The 22,620-nt window shown below is 46.5% G+C and overlaps 1 protein-coding gene across 3 annotated transcripts in view; it reads right to left on the bottom strand.

Annotated features, from left to right (window-relative positions):
• Positions 1-7,424, bottom strand: part of LOC147119998 (disintegrin and metalloproteinase domain-containing protein 23-like) — a 576,022-nt gene extending 568,598 nt beyond the window's left edge. For all 3 annotated transcript variants that reach the window (XM_085985478.1, XM_085985479.1, XM_085985480.1), the window contains exons 1-2: positions 7,079-7,424; positions 6,322-6,512 (exon numbers count right to left, since the gene is read on the bottom strand). In XM_085985478.1, the coding sequence (XP_085841604.1) occupies positions 6,322-6,512; positions 7,079-7,151 (264 nt within the window). In that variant the 5' untranslated portion in view covers positions 7,152-7,424. The remainder of the gene's footprint in view (positions 1-6,321; positions 6,513-7,078) is intronic.
• Positions 7,425-22,620: the final 15,196 nt, after the last annotated feature.

Here is a 22,620-nt window from a genome sequence, read left to right as displayed (position 1 = left end):
TTATTTGTGACCTCCTTTGTGAAGACAGAACCAAAGTATGTATTTAATTGGCCTGCCACTTCTTTGTTCCCAATTATAAATTCCCCTGATTCTGACTGCAAGGGACCTACGCTTGACTTCACCAATCTTTTTCTCTTCACATATCTATAAAAGCTTTTACAGTCAGTTTTTATGTCCCCTGAAAGCTTACTCTCATACTCTATTTTCCCCTTCTTAATTAATCCCTTTGTCCTCCTTTGTTGAATCCTAAACCGCTCCCAATCCTCAGGTTTACTGCTTTTTCTGGCCAATTTATATGTCCTCTCCTTGGATCTTATGCTATCCCTAATTTCCCTTGTTAGCCACAGATGAGTCACCTTTTTTGTTTTATTTTTATGCCAAACTGGGATGAACAAATTCTGTAGTTCATCAATGCGATCTTTGAATGTTTGCCATTGCCTATCCACCGTCAACCCTTTGAGTGACATTCCCCAATCAATCCTACCCAACTCGCGCCTCATACCATCATAGTTTCCTTTATTTAAATTCAGGACCCTAGTCTCTGAGTCAACTACTTCACTCTCCATCTTAATGAAGAATTCTACTATATGATGATCGCTCTGCCCCAAGGGGCCTCGCACAACAAGATTGCTAATTAATCCTTTCTCATTACATAATACCCAGTCTAAGATGGCCTGATCTCTAGTTGGTTCCTCGACATATTGGTCCAGGAAACCATCCCGTATACACTCCAGGAATTCCTCCTCCACAGTATTGTTACTAATTTGGTTAGCCCAATCTATATGTAGATTAAAGTCACCCATGATAACTGCTGTGCCCTTATTGCACGCGTCTCTAATTTCCCTTTTAATGCCATCCCCAACCTCCGCATTACTGTTTGGGGGTCTATATACCACTCCCACTAACGTTTTCTGCCCCTTGGTATTTCTTAGTTCTACCCATACAGATTCCACATCATCAGAGCTAATATCCTTCCTTACAATTGTGTTAATCCCCTCTTTAACCAGCAATGCTACCCCACCTTCTTTTCCTTTCTGCCTATCTTTCCTGAATATTGAATACCCCTGGATGTTGAGTTCCCAGCCTTGGCCACCCTGGAGCCATGTTTCCGTAATCACAATCATATCATATTCATTTACCACTATTTGCGCAGCTAATTCATCCACCTTATTACGAATGCTCCTCACTTTAAGACACAAAGCCTTCAGGCTTGTTTTTTTAATGCTCTTAGACCTTTTAGAATTATTATTTACTGTGGCCATGTTTGATTTAAACCCTTTACTTCTCTGACTGCCACCTTTGTTTTTCTCCTACCTGTCTTTTGCAGATGATACAAAAATTGGCCGTGTGGTTGATAGTGAGGACGAAAGCTGTAGACTGCAGGAAGAGATCAATGGACTGGTCAGGTGGGCAGAAAAGTGGCAAATGGATGTCAATCCGGAGAAGTGTGAGGTAATGCATTTGGGGAGGGCAAACAAGGCAAGGGAATATATACAATAAATGGTAAGATACTGAGAAGTGTAAAGGAACAGAGGGACCTTGGAGTGCATGTCCACAGATCCCTGAAGGTAGCAGGACAGGTAGATAAGGTGGTTAAGAAGGCATACGGGATACTTTCCTTTACAGACCGAGGAATAGAATATAAGAGCAAGGAGGTTATGCTTGAACTGTATAAAACACTAGTTAGGCCGGAGCTAACTGCATGCAGTTCTGGTCACATTACAGGAAAGATATGATTGCACTAGAGAGGGTACAGAGGAGATTTACGAGGATGTTGCCTGGGCTGGGGAATTTTAGCTATGAGGAAAGATTGGATAGGCTAGGGTTGTTTTCTTTGGAACGAGTAGGCTGAGGGAAGACTTAATTGAAGTGTATAAAACTATGAGGGGCCTAGATAGAGTGGATAGGAAGGCCCTATTTCCCTTAGCAGAGAGGTCAATAACCAGGGGGCATAGATTTAAAGTAATTGGTAGAAGGATTAGAGGGGAGTTGGAGAAGAACTGCTCTTTCACCCAGAGGGTGGTGGGGGTCTGGAACTCACTGCTTGAAAGAGTGGTAAAGGCAGAAACCCTCATCACATTTAAAAAGTACTTGGAGATGCACTTAAAGTGCCGTAACCTACAGGGCTACGGACCAAGAGCCGGAAAGTGGGATTAGACTGGATAGCTCTTTTTTGGCCGGCACAGACACGATGGGCCGAATAGCCTCCTTCTGTGCCGTAAATTTCTCTGTTTCAGTACAAAGCAACCAGCACCAGGAGCCAGGGGACAATTATCTCCCTTCCTAGCTCAAGGTAATGAGGTAATGCTGAGGTGAACTGGAGCAATCCTACGCCCTGCCCTGGATGAGATTAGCTAGCTCAACATGGATGAGGGATCAAACCTGCTGGTTTCCTGGCTTGTATGGCTCATTGTTACACCATACTGTTGGCTGACTATGTTTACTCTACTAGTTATGCTGAACCTTTATAAATCACTGGTTAAGCCTCAGCTGGAGAACTGTGTTCCATTCTGAGCACCACACTTTAGGAAGGATGTCAAGGCCTTGCAGAGAGTGCAGAAGAGATTTATTAGAATGATACCAGGGAGGAGGGACTTCAGTCGTGTGGAGGGACTGGAGAACCTGGCATTGTTCTCCTTAGAGCAGAGAAGGTTAAGGGGAAATTTGATAGAGGTGTTCAAAATCATGAGGGGTTTTGAGGAGAAACTGTTTCCACTGGCAGGAGGGTTGGTAACCAGAGGACACAGATTTAAGGTAATTGACAAAAAAAGTGATGATTAGGAGAATTTTTTTTCCACAGCGAGTTATGATGATCTGGAATGCACTGCCTGAAAGGGTGGTGGAAGCAGATTCAATAATGTTCAAAAGGGAATTGGATAAATACTTGAAAATGAGAAATGTTCAGGGCTATGGGGAAAGATCAGGGGAGTGGGACTAATTGGATAGTTCTTTCAAAGAGCCGGCACAGGCCCGATGGGCCGATTCTGTACTATCAAAAAACAAAATGAAGTGTTTGGGAAACATTTTATTCTATGATCAGGATTTTGTTTTGTTTGATTGCTCAACTGGGGAATCAGTCCTATAATTCATTCATCAAATTTCTAAGCAATCGTACGAATGGGAAGTGGATTGATTCACTGGTTTCTGCACCGTGGGAATACCAGAGATATGATTTCACTCGTCAGCATTCTATACAATGGGAGCAAGTGAGACTTGGCTTGGTCCTTGGGACTGAATACAATTGAGAGTAAAAGGGAACTGGTTTGATCCATTGGAATACAATACAGTGGCAAGTAAAGGGAGCAGATTTCAGTCCACTGACACTCTACACAACAGGAATGATGGGAAGCAGTTCAGTCAGCAGTGGGGTTGAACAGAATTGTGCATATTTGAAATTTTAAGAGGTTTGAAAATGGTCACTCACATATTGCAAGCAAAGAAATAATAATTTGTCAATAAAATAGAACTAATTTACATGAACATTTCATAAATAGTATTATACCTAGAATTATAAAAATGATAATCCTGCAACATAGGGTACAAATACACCAACTGCACTATTGCAGTAAACTATTGATATGACTGAAAGCGTAATGTGCAATGGGCATGATGGACAGAGCTGAAGGTTGCAGTCATGACTTGCCAGCTTACTTTCATGATCCAAAAGGCAATGGGTTATAGGAACAGGAGGAGGCCATTCAGCCCCTCGAGCCTGTTCCACCATTTAAATAGATCATGGCTGACCTGTATCTTAACTCCATCTACCCGCCTTGGTTCCATAACCCTGAATACAATTGCCCAACAAAAATCTATCAATCATAAATATGGAAAGCCACAATCAATATTCAGACTCATGTTTGCACAAAACTCTGATTTGCAATCTTCTTCCCAGTTGCCTCTTGACCTCTCTTGCAAAGGGAATTGGCCAGTGTTGGCAGCTAGTGCGCAGAAATGGTCAAGCAAATGACCATGAGGGGTTTTGATAGACCGAATAGGGAGAAACTGTTTCCACTGGCAGGCAGGTCGGGTAACCAGAGGACAGAGATTTAACATAATTGGCAAAAGAATCAGAGGGGAGTTGAGGATACTTTTTTTTTTTTTACACAGCGAGTCGTTATGATCTGGAATGTACTGCCTCAAAGGCTGGTAGAAGCAGATTCAATAATAACTTTCAAAAGGGAATTGGATAAAAACTTGAAAAGGAAACATTTCCATGGCTATGGAGAAAGAGCAGGGGAGTGGGAGTAATTGGATAGCTCTTTCAAAGAGCCGGCACGGGCACGATGGGCTGAATGGCCTCCTTCTGTGCCGCAAGATTCTATGATTCTATGTTGTGAGGTCTCCTCAGCCAATCAGATAAGTTTACATTTAGATCAAAGTGTCACAACAGCAATTTTCCTCAGGGTTCTCCCCCTCCTGTCCAGAAGGTGGTGATTGACATACACACATTCTTCCAAGGCTACCAGCAGCTCTCCAGTACCCGCAGGGATCCAATCGAAATCCACAGTCTTAACAGTGGACGTCAGCCGTGCCGAGTGGGTAGCACTCTCGTCTCTCGAGTCACAAGGTCATGGGTTCAAGTCCCACTCCAGAGACTTAAGCACAAAATCCAGGCTGAGACTCCAGTGCAGTACCGAGGGAGCGCGGCACTGCTGGAAGTGCTGTTTATCGGATGAGACGTTAAACCAAGGCCCCGTCTGCCCTCCCAGGTGTATGTAAAAGATCCCGTGACATTATTCAAAGAACAGCAGGGGAGTTTTCCCCAGTGTCCTGGGCCAATATTTTTCCCTGAACCAACATCACTAAAAACAGATGATCTAATCATCATCACGTCTGCTGCGTTTCCTACATTACAGCAGTGGCTACACTTCAAAAGTACTTAATTGGCTGTAAAGCGCTTTGGGACGTCCTGAAAAGCCGCATTTAAATGCTAGTCTCTATCACAACCAAACCTGGTGATGCCTTCACCTGAAGTCTACCCACGCCCACTTTCCAGGAAGGTCATTGGCTAGCAATCAGGAGCAGGAACCTTAGCTGATTCCTCGTCTCCCTATCCCGTCGATACGACAGCGTCCCAATGGCCACCCCTTTTTGGCCGATTTCAACCAGAATTCAATGTGGGTCATTCCTGGTCTGGATCATGCCACACGACCCATTTACCTCGCCAAGTCCTGTTCACCCATCACCAATGTCCCCTGTAAGCTGTGTGGCCGTGCAGTGTCCGGGGAACCTGCGCAGCCGGCTTTTCAAAACAAAAACCACACGTGTGGTATTCGGAATGGCCCAAGCGGCTCCTTAAAGGGGCCGCGCGGCGCCAAACAAAATGAGAGAGAACATTGCCCATCACCCCTGTGCTCGCTGACCTGCACTGGCTCCCGGCCCGGCAACACCTTAATTTTAAAATTCTCATCCTGGTTTTCAAATCCCTCCATGGCCTCACCCCTCCCTCTCTCTATAGCCTCCTCCAGCCCCACAACCAATGTTTCCTTTAAACTGCACAGCACTCTGCACCTACTGTGCAGCCAGCTCGCCGGCTTTTCAATGGGGAAAACTATGCATATTTTGAATGTGCTGCACAGCCCTTTAAGGCGCCGCACATCCAAAAAAAAAACTAACAGGAACATTGCCTACAACCCTCTGCTCTTCTCCAATTCTGGCCTTTTGTGCATCCCCGATTCACTTCACCAGTGACGGCCGTGCCTTCAGCTGTTTAGGCCTTAAGCTCTAGAATTCTCTCCCTAAACCTCTCCATGTTTCTCTCCTCCTTTAAAACGCTCCATAAAACCTACCTCTGTCCCACTATCTCATTATGTGGCTCATTGTAAAACGCCTTGAGCCATTATACTACGTTAAAGGCGCTATATAAATTCAAGTTGTTGTTTACCGACCCAACACTTCAATAAGCCCATGTTTATATTTCTACATTACTTTCTGGGTGCAAGAATGAAACGGAAGTTCTCAAGTGAGTCAACATTGGAATTAATATATTTCTGGTGCAGGATTTAAACACAGTCAAAGCATGGTATTGGCAACAACAACAAAAATCAGCACAAAATAATAATCTCTCATGCCAGGGGCTCAATAAATAACCCCCCGAATTGCAGACAGAATTGGAGTACAGCTGCACTGACATGGGGTTGGGGGTAATGATATTTGAGGGCTCCTATTCTCACCGCACTTTAATTCTATGCACACCCTTCAGGATGGTTGCAGCCATGAGCTGGGATTCGAATTGTGGGTTCTGAGTGTGCATGGGATGAATCGAAAATATTACAGGGGAAATGGGAAAATCGGACGGTTTGCTCGTTCGTGCCTCCTTACCTGATCGTCCTTTTGCTGGTTCCTGGCTTTGGTGTCCAGGATGTGATAAGTGCTCTCATTGTCATCGTGAACGTAATAGATTAAGCGTAAAGGCCACGTTACTTCTTGCTGAGTCGTATTACTGCTGTGGTTTAGTGCTGCACCAGCATCTGCTGCCAATGGCTCTCCATTAGCACCGTTCAATTGCAGAACTGCTTATAACAACCAGGAGAGAAAGAAAGAAAAGGCGTTTTCATATTGCATTTTCACGCGTTTGCAGAATAGGCATGCAACACATCAATTAACCATATGTATGTGCATTTCCAAATAAAAAGATCACTTGTCAGTTGCAACGCAAAAAAAAACCTCAGATGTTTACAGCTCATTTTGAGAGCTTGTTGCTAAGGGGACGAATTCCCCCCCCCCCTTGTTTTTGAATCCACTGCAAAGCTGTGTCTCAAATGATTCAATCCCCACCAGTCGCGTCTCCAATAAACCCAAACCCTGCACACAAATATAAACATTTGCACTAAAGAAAAAAAAATCGCATTTTTTTTTTAAAAAGCACTTCTCCAGACACGTTCTGCGTCTTAGCAATGCTCTGGCTATCTGCAATGCTATAGTATTCATGCAGTGCAACACTGACCCTGCGCTGCACAGAGCCCCCACGCCAGTCAATCTGCATTGCATTTCACTACTACTATCCTGGACATTTTTAGGTTTTTAAATAAATTTACACAAGATTTCGCCCCCCGCCCCCTCTCCCCTCCTTACATACCCGTTGCACCAAAAGGCTGGAGACTGGAGCACAGGAGCACAGCCAAAAAACAGCAGCACCCGGGAAGATTCATGATTCATATTTGTCTGTCTTTCCTTTTTTTTGGTTCTCGCTGGTTAATTCCTTCCTTCTCCGTCTGCTTCCTTTATTCTCTACTCAAAAAGGTGTCGGTGTGCGGTGTTGACTCCCATCTTGTTCGCTATTTCCCTTCCTTCCTCTCTCTCTCTGTCTCTCTGTCTCTGTCTCACGGATGCCTGACTGTGAACATCTTGACTGGTGCTGCTGAAGCAGGTGCCGCACCTGCGCACTCGGGGTCCCTCCCTCTCCCCACCAGTCAAGCCACTCAATCCTGGGCTCTACCAATGCAACACATAAACCCTGCTTGTCATTTTTATGCTGAATTGTCACTGAACGAATCAAGCTAATTTGCTTATTTATAATTGATTGCAGAAAATAATATCGGGCAGTATGCATTATTAAGACTTAAATAATGCTACATGCCTTTGGAGGGTTACATATTCATGGCATGCATTAAAAAGCAAGGACATGCATTTCTACAGCGCCTTTCACGACCTAAGAACATCCCAAAGCCTTTACAGCCAATCAAGTACTATTGAAGTGCAGTCAAAAGTGGAGTTTTCAGTCAATTCAATGTGTCTGGAGCATGCGGCGTGTCGGTCATATATTATTTATATATTGGTCTATACCCCAATAGCAGAATGGTTCCTTGTTGGCCATGGGGTAACACTGTCCCAGATATTTTTTAATTAATTTTCGGGTTGTGGGCGTCGCTGGCAAGGCCGGCATTTATTGCCCATCCCTAATTGCCCTTGAGAAGGTGGTGGTGAGGTTCTTCTTGAACCACCGCAGTCCGTGTGGTGAAGGTGCTCCCACAGTGCTATTAGGGAGGGAGTTCCAGGATTTTGACCCAACGACGATGGAGGAACGGCACTATGTTTCCAAGCCAGGATGGTGTGTGACTTGCAGGAGGATTTGGACATGATGGTATTCCCATACACCTGCTGCCCTTGTACTTCTAGGTGGTGGTGGTCGCAGGTTTGGGAGGTGATGTCAAAGAAGCCTCGGCAAGTTGCCGCAGTGCATCCTGTAGATAGTATACACTGCAGACACGGTGCATCAATTGTGGAGGTAGTAGCTATTTAACCCAGTGCTGATCAAGCGGACTGCTTTGTCCTAGATAGTTTCTTTGCAGCTGCACCCATCCAGGCAAGTGGAGAGTATTCCATCACACTCCTGACTTGTAGATGGTGGAAAGGCTTTAAGGAGTCAGGAGGTGAGTCACTCACCGCAGAATACCCAGCCTCTGATCTACTCTTGTAGCCACGGCATTTATGTGGCTGGACCAGTCCAGTTTCTGATCACCGCCCCCCCCCCCAGGATGTTGATGGTGGGGGGCTCAGCGGTGGTAATGCCACTTAATGCCAAGGGTTATGCTCTCTCTTGTTGGAAATGGTCATTGCCTTGACTCTTCCGAATGTTACTTAATACACAATGTAAAGTTTTGCTGTACTGATTTAGCAATGTAGCTCAGTATTCTGTTTGTTTTGTTATTCGCAGCCCTGCAATTGCTCGACATAATAAATTCTGAGTTTGCTATCCCCACTTTTCAGCCTATCCTTTAACAAGTTCACCACCAATTCATTATGTAAGAATGTCCTCATTATGTTATTCCAATATGAAACACTTTGGACTTACCTCTTCTGAAGTTCATCGGCTATAATACTGCCCACTTGCAAGTCCTTCTGTAGTTCCTTGGCTGCTTCATAAGACTCAACTGCTCCCCTTCCCTCCCCCCCCCCCCCCCAATTTAGTAGCACCTGCAAATTTCAGCAATTTGCATTGCTTTTATGAATGCAGGTTGTTCGTGTAGATTAAAATCAACAGGGGCCCCAGCACCAATCACTTAGTGTGTCTCCAAACCCGGTATCACTCCCCTAACTAGTACCCGCTGCTTCTTCTCCTTCAAGCAATTCCTTACCCACCTTTACATGTGTGAGGCTCAGTGGGTAGCACCCTCGCCTCTGAGTCAGAAGGTTGTGGGTTCAGGACCCACTCCAGAGACTTGAGCACATAATCTAGGTTGACACTCCCAGTGCAGTGCTGAGGGAGTGCTGCACTGTCTGAGGTGCCGTCTTTCGGATAAGATGTTAAATCGATGTCCCATCTACCCTCTCAGGTAGATTTAAAAGATCCCATGGCACTATACAAAAAAAACCAGGGGACTTCTCCCAGTGTGCTGGGCAATATTTATCCCTCAACCGACATCACTCAAAAACAGATGATCTGGTCATTATCTCATTGATGTTTGTGGGAACTTGCTGTGCACAAATTGGCTGCTGAGTTTTTCACATTGTAACAGTGCCTACATTTCAAAAATTAATTAATTGGCTGTAAAGTGCTTTCGGACGTCCTGAGGTCATGAAAGGCGCTATATAAATTTAAGTTCTTTTTTCTTTCTTTCTTTCTAAGTTTCTTTCTTTTCTTTTGTTTTCTTTTCTTGCTTTCACACTTTCTGGAAGTCCAGGTACATTGCATCTCAAGGCTTTTGAATATCTACTTGGGATGTCCCACCTTCAAAAAAGTCAAGGATTGGTCAGGGGTTAGTTCACCCTGTCTGAAGCTATATTCCCCATCATTTACTTGGTTAATTTTGTAATTTTGTTACGCTTGTTCCTAATGATCGAGTTGATTATTTTGCCAGTTATGTTTTTTTTAAAGGTATCATGTCAGAGCGGAGAGAGCGAACCTGAGGGGAAACCATGCAAGAGGACAACAGATAAAAGCAGGAGAACCGGCGGCAGAGTGTCAGTGAGAGCGCGGAAATCTGAGAAAGAAATTCAAAAGCGACATCACTGCCATGGAGCAAGCGGATTGGTGGCAAACTAACAGGCAAGTGTTAGTTTGTTAGTTTGTTTTATTAAATTGTTCCTTTTTCACTGTTGAAATTCACTTGATGGAAGTTTCCATTGTGTTTTAGATTTACAGATATAATTTCCAGTGACTTTAGTTAACTTTTTACTATTTTAGTATCTCAATCCTTCAGTGGTCTGTTTCTTAGAATTTTATAGGTCAGTGTCTGTGGCCGCGATTTTCTCGATCGATGTGGCTTAGGAGCAGGTCAGGTGGCTTCCGGGCTCCAGTCCCGCGCCGCCAACTACATCCGGTTACATTAATTGGCCTTGTTAAGACCGCCCTGCAGGCTTGCCGGCCAATTAAGATGAAGCCGGTCAGATTACTTCATTTGATGACGCGTCATGTGCCGGTTTTCTTAAAGGGACCACACACAATTTTTTTTTGACAGCTGATTTCTCAGTGTTTGACAGCATTGAGGTGCTGTAAACATTGACAACCACTGTACCAAGGTAAGCTCTTGCACCCAGGCTCTCCAGTGACTCCCTCCTTAGATTAGAACAGATGGTAGCTGCAGGTGAGGTTACAAAAGCGATCTGTCACTGGTGAGAGAGGTTCTCCCAATGAGGTGGGACTAGACAGCCAATTCAAAACTTGTTACCTACAGAAAAGTCTAAATGCATTAAAAATAAATTTCCCAACATTTTCTTACCTCTGAAACTCACCAGTGCACCATTGGATCCTTCACACCACTTCTGCAACTGTCATCAATGCAGAAACATTACAGCAGACTCATAACACACCACACTTACCCTGGCATGGTGTCCGGATGTCAGGAAGCCCAAAGTAGAAGTGTTAAAATTGAAAAAGAGCCTGTTAACAACCTTTAACAGGCAGTTAAGTGGCTATAATCCTTTTCTCGCTGTTAGGTGTCGGGTCCGTGCGCAAATCGGGGACCCGACACTTGGGAAGATTGATTGGAGGCGGGTTGACAGCGGGTTTCCTGCCCGCCATCAATCTTTGCGGTTTTGCCGGAGGTCTCGCCTGCAAACCCGTCCCCTAAGCTTTGGCAAAATTCCGGCCTCGATGTCTTAGACATCAGTTTCTTAGATTTTTAGAGTTCAGCATTAAGTATTTTAGTGGTCAGGGTCTCAGTGATTTAGAGGTCAGTGGATTGACTACCAGGGCAGGCCAGCTGGGACCCATTGCATGCGAATCCTGTTCTATGTGGGGACGCCAGGATACTTGATGTGTCCTGGATAACCACGTGTGCAGGAAGTGCCGCCAGTTGCTCGAGTTCAAGCTCTGAGTATTGGAGCTTGAGGAGCGGCTGGAGTCGCTGCGGTGCATCCGGGAATCTGAGAGTTTCCTCCAACGTATAGTCTAGGATGTGGTCACCCCACAGCTACAGAAGGTGCAGGAGGCGAGGAGAATGGGTGACCAGTGGACAGGATAGGAGGTTGACACAGGTAGTGCAGGAATCCCCAAGACAGTGGCAGTCAGTTTTGAATACCGGGGAGGGTGACTACTCCTTGGAGGGATGCAGTAATAATCAAACCCCGGCACCACAGGAGATTTGACTGCACACAGGAAAAAAAGAAAGAATAGAAATGCAGTAGTCATAGGAGATTCGATAGTTAGGGGCATAGACAGGCGTTGTTGTAACCGAAAATGTGATTCCCAAATGGTATGTTGCCTCCCTGGTGCCAGGGTAAAGGATATCACCGAGCGGGTGCAAGATATTCTGCGAGGAGAAGGGGAACAAGCCAGAAGTCGTGGTCCATATTGGAACCAATGACATAGGTAGAAAAAGCATTGAGTTCCTTCAGGCAGAGTTCCAGGAGCTAAGAACATTTTTTTAAAGGACCTCAAAGGTAGTGATCTCAGGCTTACTCCTAGTGTCACATGCCGGTGAGTATAGAAACAGGACGATGGTGCAGGTCAATCTGTGGCTGGAGAAGTTGCACAGGAGGGAGGGTTTCAGATTCTTGGAGCATTGGGACCGGTTCTGGGGGAAGGGGCACCTGTACAGGATAGAAGAGTTGCACCTGAACAAATCCGGAACCAATGTTCTCGCCGAGAGGTTAACTAGTACTGTTGGGGAGGGTTTAAACTAACTTGGCAAGGGGAGGGAACCAGAAACTAGCAGAGAGAAGCAGAAATGAGATCAGAGGACAGAGAGATATAAACAGCAGTAAAATTAGAAATATACCAAAAATTGCAGGAACCAGATTCAGGAAAATAGCAAAAGTGACGAAGTGATCATAGTGTAACTAATAAAGTTGGTGAGCTGCAGGCACAAATTGCTACATGGGATTATAATCTGGCTGCAATAACAGAGACATGGCTCAAGCAAGGCCAGGAATGGATTCTTAATATTCCTGGTATTCAGGAATGATAGAGAAGGAAAAAGAGGAGGGGTGGCAGAATTGATTAAGGATGATGTAACAGTTCTAAATAGAAAGGATTTACTAAATGGTTTTACCCTTTATGTTAATTACTTTGATTGATGGCTTGATGTCATCACCAATTATAAAGGTAGCACGTGTCCCCTTCTTAAAGGAGCACTACCCATAAACTGTAAATTAAATAAAAGTTTAAATGAAGCTTAACAAATCAAGTTAAAATTTTGTGCCGGGGGGGTGATGAAGCACTCCAGCCTCTCCAGTGCCCACCAGTCACGGAAGATCTCAAGCCGCTGGTGGACACCGCATGCTCCATCTTCAGGGTGCGAACATAGCCGTGGAAGAGAGGCAAGCAGTCGGGCCAAACGACCCCCTCGACCGCCCACTGCCTGGACCTGTTGATGGACTAGATCGGGGGTTCTCAACCGAGGTCCGCGACAATATTTCAAGGGGTCCGCAATAGTGTGGGGTGGGGTGGAAGAGGGAGAGAAACATAGAAACATAGAAAATAGGAGCAGGAGTAGGCCATTCGGCCCTTCGAGCCTGCTCCGCCATTCAATGTGACCATGGCTGATCATCCAAATTCAGTACCCTGTCCCTACCTTTTCCCCATATCCCTTGATCCCTTTAGCCTCAAGAAATATATCCAACTCTTTCTTGAATATATTTAATGAACTGGCCTCCACCGCCCTCTGTGGCAGAGAATTCCACAGGTTCACCACTCTCTGGGTGAAGAAATTCCTCCTCATTTCAGTCCTAAATGGCTTACCCCTTATCCTTAGACTATGACCCCTGGTTCTGGACTCCCCGGCCATCAGAAACATCCTTCCTGCATCTAGTCTGTCCAGACGTGACAGAATTTTATAGGTTTCGATGAGATCCCCTCTCAATCTTCTAAACTCCAGTGAGTATAAGCCCAATCGACACAATCTCTCCTCATACGTCACTCCTGCCATCCCAGGCATCAGCCTGGTGAATCTTCGCTGCACTCCCTCCATGGCAAGAACGTCCTTCCTCAGGTAAGGTGACCAAAACTGCACACAATACTCAAGGTGCGGTCTCATCAAGGCCCTGTACAACTGCAGCAAGACATCCTTGTCCCTGTACTCGAACCCCCTTGCTACGAAGGCCAACATACCATTTGCCTTCTTAACCGCCTGCTGCACCTGCATGCTTACCTTCAGCGACTGGTGCACAAGGACCCCCAGGTCTCTTTGCACTTCCCCTTCTCCCAATCTATTGCCATTCAAATAGTAATCTGCCTTCCTGTTTTTGCCACCAAAGTGGATAACCTCACATTTATCCACATTATAGTGCATTTGCCATGTTTCTGCCCAATCACCCAACCTGTCCAAATTGTACTGGAGTTTCCCAACATCCTCCTCGCAGCTTACCCTCCCGCCCAGCTTTGTGTCGTCTGCAAATTTGGAGATATTACATCCAATTCCCTCGTCCAGATCATTAATATATATTGTGAACAGCTGGGGTCCTAGGACCGATCCTGTTGTGTATGTAATAGGTATGTTACTTTAAACCTATGGCCAGGGCAGCACTACTTTGTAGGGCGTAGTGATACCATAGTACCACTCCTGGCCATAGGGGTATAAATAGTACTGTGGGTACTGATCTCCCCTCAGTTTCCCACCTGTTGGTATTAAGTAAAGACCTACGTTGAATCTTCCAAGCTGTCTCGTCATTATTGCATTAAGTATAGACACATACTTTATACTGGCGACGAGTAAGGTTTGAACTCACCAGTACACGGTGTAACAAAGGAATGGTAGCAGTACGGAGAGAGAAGGAGAGAGGCTTCTTACCAGCCAGCCTGCAGAGTCCAGCGTCGACCGAAGGAGGCCGCCCAGCACTCCGGGTTCAGGAGGAGCGGCAGCAACGGAGCGAGAGAGAGAGGTTTCCAGCGGAGGCTGCGGCAGCTGAGAGAAGAGGCTGAACGGGCGCTCCAGCCACGGGGCAAAAGTCCACCCAGGGCCAGGTAAACTGAAATCCTTCCCGGGGAACGGGAGCTGCAAGGGCCAGAATGGGCAGGCGATCTGGGGAACAAACGGAGCCACAAGGACTAGCGGGCCACGAGAAGGGAAGGTCGTTGTTAATAGCGGCGGTGGCAATAACAGGAGCTGCAAGGGCCAAAAATAACGACGCTGGAGAGAGGTCGTTGACAGCAGAGGGAGAAAAGGCGGTAAAAACGCCATCTAGTGGAGAAAGCGGGAAAAGTTTTTTTTTCCTCTTCAAAAGTTTAAAATGGCTAAAGAAGGTTGTTTGTCAGCATTTGTTGAGGACACAGAAGAGTGGGATGCCTATATCGAAAGGCATGAACTTTATTGCATAGTAAACAAGGTGGAAGATGACAAAAAGGTAGCAACCTTATTAAATGTTATGGGGGCAAAAACATACGGTCTGCTGAGGAATCTTCTTACTCCAGAAAAGCCAGCAGACAAAACATACGCCCAAATTGTTGATACGTTAAGGGAACATTTAAACCCTAAGCCACCATTTATAGCGGAAAGGTACCGCTTCTACAGACGCGACCAAAGGAATGATGAGTCGCAGGCAGCCTATTTAGCTGAGCTCAGAAGGTTGTCCAAACATTGCCAGTTTGGAGCCATATTGGCGGACGCGATCAGAGACAGATTTGTCTGTGGCATGTTAAATGAGAATACACGTAAACGGTTGCTAGCCAAGAAACAGCTCAGCCTAGATCAGGCGATTGAAATAGCATCGGCCCATGAAGCAGCAGCACAGGGTGCTGCTCAAATACGACAAAACACAACCGGCTATGACACCCATGAGGTGACATTTCACAAAGGTAAATGCTACCGTTGTGGCAAAACCACCCATGACCAAAGTAATTGTTGGTTTCGTGATAAAATATGCTGGCAGTGTGGGAAAAAGGGGCATATAGCGAAAGTTTGTCTGTCTGGTTCGAAACCCAATCGTGGGGGCAATCCGAGCAATACCAAGGCAAGGACAAAAATACATAAGATGTCTGACAGTAGCTCAGACGAGTCACAGGAAGGCACAAAAGCAGAGCCTAAAGGTCTGGGATGTCTCAAGTTATATGGTGTAGACAAAACGGAGGACCACAGCACAATGTGGGTTAAAATGAAGGTAGCAGGCGTCGAAGTTAATATGGAGCTGGACACGGGTTCAGCCCTATCAGTAATTAATGAACAAGATTATAACAGGCTGTTCAAACGCATTCCCTTAAAGGATACGGAAATTAAATTAAAAACATATACGGGACAAAAAGTTTACCCGAAGGGAAAAATGCAAGTAACAGTTAAATACAATGGCAGAAAAGTGCCAGGACTTTATTTATACGTCCTACCAAACGGTGGACCACCACTTTTGGGTAGGGAATGGATAAGAAAAATCCATTTCGACTGGAAGTCGATACACGAGTAGAGACCACCACGGATGATACAACCATTACAAGCAGGCTGTCGAAACTATTGGCAAAAACGCCAGAGGTGTTCCAACAAGGGCTGGGGACCTTAAAGGACATTAGAGCAAAAATAACTATTGCTCAAGACGCAAACCCCAAGTTTTGTAAGGCCAGACCGGTGCCTTATGCCATTCGGCCAGCGGTGGAAGCAGAACTGGATGCCTTAGAGAATGCAGGTGTCCTTACAAAGATTGAGTGGAGCGAGTGGGCCACGCCCATCGTCCCAGTTATAAAGAAATCTGCAAATAACACACCGGGGGAACCAAAGAAGGTTCGCATTTGCGGGGATTTTAAGATAACTATTAACCCAGTCCTGCACGCGGATAGAGGACATATTCGCATCGTTAGCTGGGGGTAGACACTTTACGAAGATTGACCTTTGTCAAGCTTATTTACAGATGGAGGTGGAGCAGGACTCGAAAAAGCTCCTAACGATTAACACACACAAGGGATTGTACCAGTACAATCGCCTGGTATTTGGTGTGGCGTCCGCCCCGGCAATATGGCAGAGGACCATGGAACAGGTCCTACAGGGCATTCCAGGAACGCAATGCTACCTGGATGACATCCTGGTGACAGGGCAAACGGATAACGACCACCTTGCTAACCTGGAGCGAGTACTTCTGCGGTTACAACAATACGGACTCAGGGCGAACAAGCAGAAATGTGAGTTTTTCCAGGAACGTATCTCATACTGTGGTCACATTATAGATAAGGAAGGCCTGCATAAGTCCCCGGAAAAGATCGAGGCAGTAGTGAAGGCCCCGCCCCCTGAGAATGTATCTCAGTTACGATCATTCTTAGGCCTTATAAACTATTACCATAAGTTCCTCCCGAACTTATCGTCCATTTTACATCCACTAAATTCATTGCTGCAAAAGGGAGTCTCCTGGAATTGGGACGAAGCGTGTGAGGCTGCTTTTAAAAAGGGTAAACAACTCATTACATCAAAGGAAGTGCTCGCACACTTTGACCCAAAAATGCCAATGAGGTTGGCATGTGACGCCTCCCCGTACGGTATAGGGGCAGTGTTGTCACACAAATTTCCCAACGGGATGGAGAGGCCAATAGCATTTGCCTCAAGGTCGTTAACTACAGCCGAAAGAAACTATGCGCAAATCGACAGGGAGGCCCTCAGTCTGGTGTGGGGTGTAAAAAAATTCCACCACTACCTGCATGGGCAACGTTTCACACTACTGACGGATCATCAACCGTTGGTGTCGATATTTAATCCAACAAAAGGGGTGCCCCTGATGACGGCCCAAAGGCTACAGAGATGGTCACTGTTCTTGGGAGCACACCAGTACCGTATCGAATATAAGGGTACCAAACAGCATGGCAATGCGGATGGCCTGTCGTGGCTACCCTTGCCTGCCGAGATCGAAGAGATAGTACAGGACCCCGTGGAAATATATCATACGGCTGTTATGGAACACTTGCCCGTCACCAGCCAATGTATCGAGCGGGAAACACGGAACGACCCGACATTGGTAAGGGTTTACAAATTAACCATGAAAGGCTGGCCAGCGCAGGGTGACGCATCATTGCCGGCGTTTTCGGCAAGGAAGGACCAGTTGTCCGTCTGCCGGGGCACATTGATGTGCGGAGCCAGGGTGGTGGTCCCTCAAAAATTACAACATAAAGTGTTGCAGGACTTACACGAAGGTCATCTGGGGGGTGTCAAAATGAAAAGCCTCGCCAGAGCCTACGTCTGGTGGCCCGGCATTGACAGGGACATTGAGGAAGTAGCAAAAGCGTGCCAAGGGTGCCAGATGGTACAGAACGTACCACCACAAGCCCCACTACATCCGTGGGAGTGGCCCTCAACACCGTGGCAAAGGATCCACGTGGACTTCGCTGGCCCCTTCCTGGATGCGATGTTCCTTATTGTAGTGGACGCCCATTCAAAATGGCCGGAGGTCATAAAGATGTCATCAACGACAGCCGAAAAGACGGTCGCAGTCTTAAGGACCATTTTTGCCTGAAACGGGGTGCCCGAGCAAGTCTGTTCGGACAATGGGCCACAATTTGTGGCAGAAGAATTTCAAGCATTCCTAAAAAGGAATGGAGTGCGACATTATACGTCCGCACCATATCATCCGGCTACAAATGGGCTGGCAGAGCGATTTATACAGACTTTTAAAAAGGCCATCAAGGCGATGGGGGAGGAAAGGTTGCCACTACAACACAAGGTGGACAACTTCCTATTCGCATACCGTAATGCTGCACATACGGTGACCAACCAGGCCCCCACCGTCATGTTCTTTAATCGAAGGTTAAGGTCTCGCCTTGAATTGCTCAGACCAAACATTCGGAGAGATGTGGAAAACCGAGTATTTCGTAGGGCTCCTGACAGACAGACACGGAGCTTTGAGGTGGGGCAGCAAGTGTTGGCCCGTGATTATAGGAATCAAAAGTGGCGGTCTGGTACGATAAAGGCCCGCCAGTGACCCTTGATGTGCACAGTTGAGACAGGGGAAGGCATAATCAGACGACATGCTGATCAACTTGTGGAGTCCAGAAACCCAACTGATTCACTACCTCAAACGTCTCAGCACATTGTTACAGCGGAATCACGGCCCAGCTCGTCGTTACAGAGGTCTCAGGATTGCGAGGAGTTCAGCACTCCAGTGATCTCCACGGCACAGGATGTGCCATCAGACACCGACGAGTCCAGCGATGAAGGGGTGACGGAAGTACCGCCGCCTACACCGAGACCGACTAGAGAAAGACGTTATCCTAGTCGAGACAGGAGGCCTCCTCAGAGACTGAATCTATAACATGTTTCTGTTTATATATACATATAGTAGACAACTCTTGATGTAAATATGTTATGTATATTGTGTTACCAAATGTTATTAGCCCTAGTTATGGGGCATCTATTGACTTAATTGCACGGGTACGTTTTAATTAAAAGGGGAGGAATGTTGTGTATGTAATAGGTATGTTACTTTAAACCTATGGCCAGGGCAGCACTACTTTGTAGGGCGTAGTGATACCGTAGTACCACTCCTGGCCATAGGGGTATAAATAGTACTGTGGGTACTGATCTCCCCTCAGTTTCCCGCCTGTTGGTATTAAGTAAAGACCTACGTTGAATCTTCCAAGCTGTCTCGTCATTATTGCATTAAGTATAGACACATACTTTATAGATCCTTGCAGCCATCACTGTCCCATTTGCAAAGGCTCCACTTGCTGGATCCAGACTGTCTCCTCCTCCATGACAGCGACGCCTCTTTAGCTTGGGCTTCTATCCACAATGCGCCTTTGAAGCCGTGCCACATGGTGGGGGCCGGCCTGCTCTGTGCCTCCCTCACTCGCTCACTATAGGCTGCCCGCATCCTCCCCGGCTCGTGTCAGGTACTGGGAGGGGAAGCAGAACCGCTGGAACATCACCAACCGCCACCAACAGCGTCCCTCCTGTTGCGGCTGGTGGCGGAGAGGATTAAAAGTAACACACTGAGAACGGGCTTCGAGTGAAGTTAAACTTTTTTGAAATTAAAGTGACATTAAAGTGGTTTTAAATATAAATGGGCCTGGTGCGAAAAAGAAACCCCCGAGCCTAAATAGAAAAGGGGAGGGGCTGAATGGGCCAACCTTCCCTTTGATAGACAGTAACATTGTCCAATCAGATCGTGCATTGTTTTGTGATGTGACGCAGGTGCTGTTGTCGCCTGGGTGTCTGGGATATGTTAAACATTGGTCACATTGGAGCCCCCACGAACCCTTCATGTTCTGTCACAAGGGAAAGGCAGCAATGCCTTGGGCGGTGCAGGCATTGCCAGAAAAAAAATCGTGCTTTCACTCAGTCATGCACGGAAGGGTGCCCGTTTTCCAGTGCGCACTCTGATCCAGCAGATTTATTTCAGGCTGGTTGTATTTTTTATATGGAAAGGTTACTTGTGTTGTGTCACAGGTGGTCCAAGGAATTTTTATAACACGGGAGGGGGGCCTCAGTAGCAAAAAGTTGAGAACCCCTGATTTAGATGGTCTAGAACTGAACCTATTTGGCTTGAATTGAGGAAGAGGGAGAACTGCTATATTGTTGAGTTTTTATAGAGCTCTAAACAGTGAGAAGGAACTAGATGAGCAAATTTGTCGGCAAATTTCAAACGCGTGTAGCAAAAATAGAGTGGGAGACTTTAATTACCATAATATAGGCTGAGAAAAACATAGTGCTAAAGGTAGGGAAGGAGAAGAATTTCTGATATGTGCATGGGAGAAATTCCTGAATAAATATTTCTCCAGTCCAACAAGGAAGGAAGCAGTGTTGGATCTGGTTCTGGGAAATGAAATAGGGCAAATAGAGTGTGTTTTCTTTTTTTTTCATTCATGGGATTTGGGCAAGGCCAGCATTTATTGCCCATCCCTTAATTGCCCTTGAGAAGGTGGTGGTGAGTTGTCTTCTTGAACCGCTGCAGTCTGTGTGGTAAAGGTATTCCAACAATGCAGTTAGGTACGGAGTTCCAGGATTTTGACCCAGCGACAATAAAGAAACAGCAATACATTTCCAAGTCAGAATGGTGTGTGACTTGATGGGGAACTTGGAGATGGAGGTGTTCCCATGGGCCTGCTGCCCCTGTCCTTCTAGGTGGTAGCGATCACAGGTTTGGGAGGTGTTGCCGAAGAAGCCTTGGCGGGTTGCTGCAGTGCATCTTGTAGGTGGTACACACTGCAGACATGGTACGCCGGTGGTGGAGGGAGTGAATGTTTAAGGTGGTGGATGGGGTGCCAATCAAACGGGCTGCTTTGTCCTGGATGGTGTTGAGTTTCCTGAGTGTTTTTGGAGCTGCACTCATCCAGGCAAGTGGAGAGTATTCCATCACACTCCTGATTTGTGCCTTGTAGATGGTTGTAAAGGCTTTGGGGAATCAGGAGGTGAGTCACTCGCTGCAGAATACCTAGCCTCTGACCTGGTCTTGTAGCCACAGTGTTTATGTGGCTGGCCCAGTTGCATTTCTGGTCAATGGTGACCCCAGGGATGTTGTTGGTGAGGGATTTGTTGATGGTAATGCTACTGAATGTCAAAGGAAGGCGCTTAGACTTTCTCTTCACAGAATCACAGAATCCCCACAGTGCAGATAGAGGCCATTTCGGCCCATCGAGCCTGCACCGACACATATCCCACCCGATCTCCGTAACCCCTGCACCAACACATATCCCACCCTATCCCCGTAACCCCACGTATTTAATCCCCCTAACACTAAGGGTCAATTTATCATAGCCAATCAACCTAACCCGCACATCTTTGGACTGTGGGAGGAAACCGGAGCACCCGGAGGAAACCCACGCAAACACGGGGAGAATGTGCAAACTCCACACAGTCACCCGAGGCCAGATTCGAACCCGGGTCCCTGGCGCTGTGAGGCAACAGTGCTAACCACTATGCCACCGTGCTGCCCACTCTTGTTGGAGATGGTCATTGCCTGGCACTTGTGTGGCGTGAATATTACTTGCCACTTGTCAGCCCAAGTCTGAATGTTGTCCAGGTCTTGCTGCATGTGGGCATGAACTGCTTCATTATCTGAGAAGTTGTGAATGGCACTGAACACTGTGCAGTCATCAGCGAACATCCCCATTTCTGACCTTATGATAGAGGGAAGGTCATTGATGAAGCAGCTGGAGATGGTTGGGCCTAGGACGATGCCCTGAAGAACTCCTGCAGTGATGTCCTGGGGCACAGATGATTGGCCTCTAACAACCACAACCATCTTCCTTTGTGCTAGGTATGACTCCAGCCAGTAGAAAGATTTCCCCCTGATTCCCATTGACTTCAATTTTACTAGGGCTCCTTGATGTCACACTCTGTCAAATGCTGCCTTGATGTTAAGGGCAGCCACTCTCGCCTCACCTCTGAAATTCAGCTCGTGTCCATGTTTGGACCAAGGTTGTAATTAGGTCAGGAGCCGAGTGGTCTTGGCGGAACCCAAACTGGGCATCAGTGAGCAGGTTATTGGTGAGTAAGTGCCGCTTGATAGCACTGTCGATGACATCTTCCATCACTTTGTTGATGATTGAGAGTAGACTGATGGGGCGGTAATTGGCCGGATTGGATTTGTCCTGCTTTTTGTGGATTGGACATACCTGGGTAATTTTCCACTTTGTTGGGCAGTTTGGCTAGAGGTGCGGCTAGTTCTGGAGCACAAGTCTTCAACACGACAGCCGGGATGTTGTCGGGGCCCATAGCCTTTGCTATCTTCAGTGCGCTCAACTGTTTCTTGATATCATGTGGAGTGAATCGAATTGGCTGAAGACTGGCTTCTGTGATGGTGGGGACCTCAGGAGGAGGTCAAGATGATCATCCACACAGCAATTCTGACTGAAGATAGCTGTAAATGCTTCAGCTTTGTCTTTTGCACTCACGTGCTGGGCTTCGCCATCATTGAGGATGGGGATGTTCATGGAGCCTCCTCCTCCCATTAATTGGTTATGGGATCACTTAGCTTTGTCTATAGCATGCTGTTTCCACTGTTTAGCATGAATGTAGCCCTGTGTTGTAGCTTCACCAGGTTGGCACCTCATTTTTAGGTACGCCTGGTGCTGTTCCTGGCGTGCTCTTCTACGCTCCTCATTGAACCAGGGTTGGTCCCCTGGCTTGATGGTAATGGTAGCATGAGGGATATGCCAGGCCATGAGGTTACAGATTGTGGTGGAATACAATTCTGCTGCTGATGGCCCACAGCGCCTCATGAATGCCCAGTTTTGAACTGCAAGATCTGCTCTGAATCTATCCCATTTAGCACGGTGGTAGTGCCACACAACACGATGGAGGGTGTTCTCAGTGTCACTCCTACCAATACTGCCAT

This window comes from Somniosus microcephalus, chromosome 4 (assembly GCF_052327205.1).
Source record: "Somniosus microcephalus isolate GS21.2 chromosome 4, FLI_Smic_1.0, whole genome shotgun sequence".
Classification (NCBI taxonomy): Eukaryota; Metazoa; Chordata; class Chondrichthyes; order Squaliformes; family Somniosidae; genus Somniosus; species Somniosus microcephalus.
Note: the sequence above shows the minus strand (reverse complement) of the source record. Positions and strands in the feature narration are given on the sequence as shown.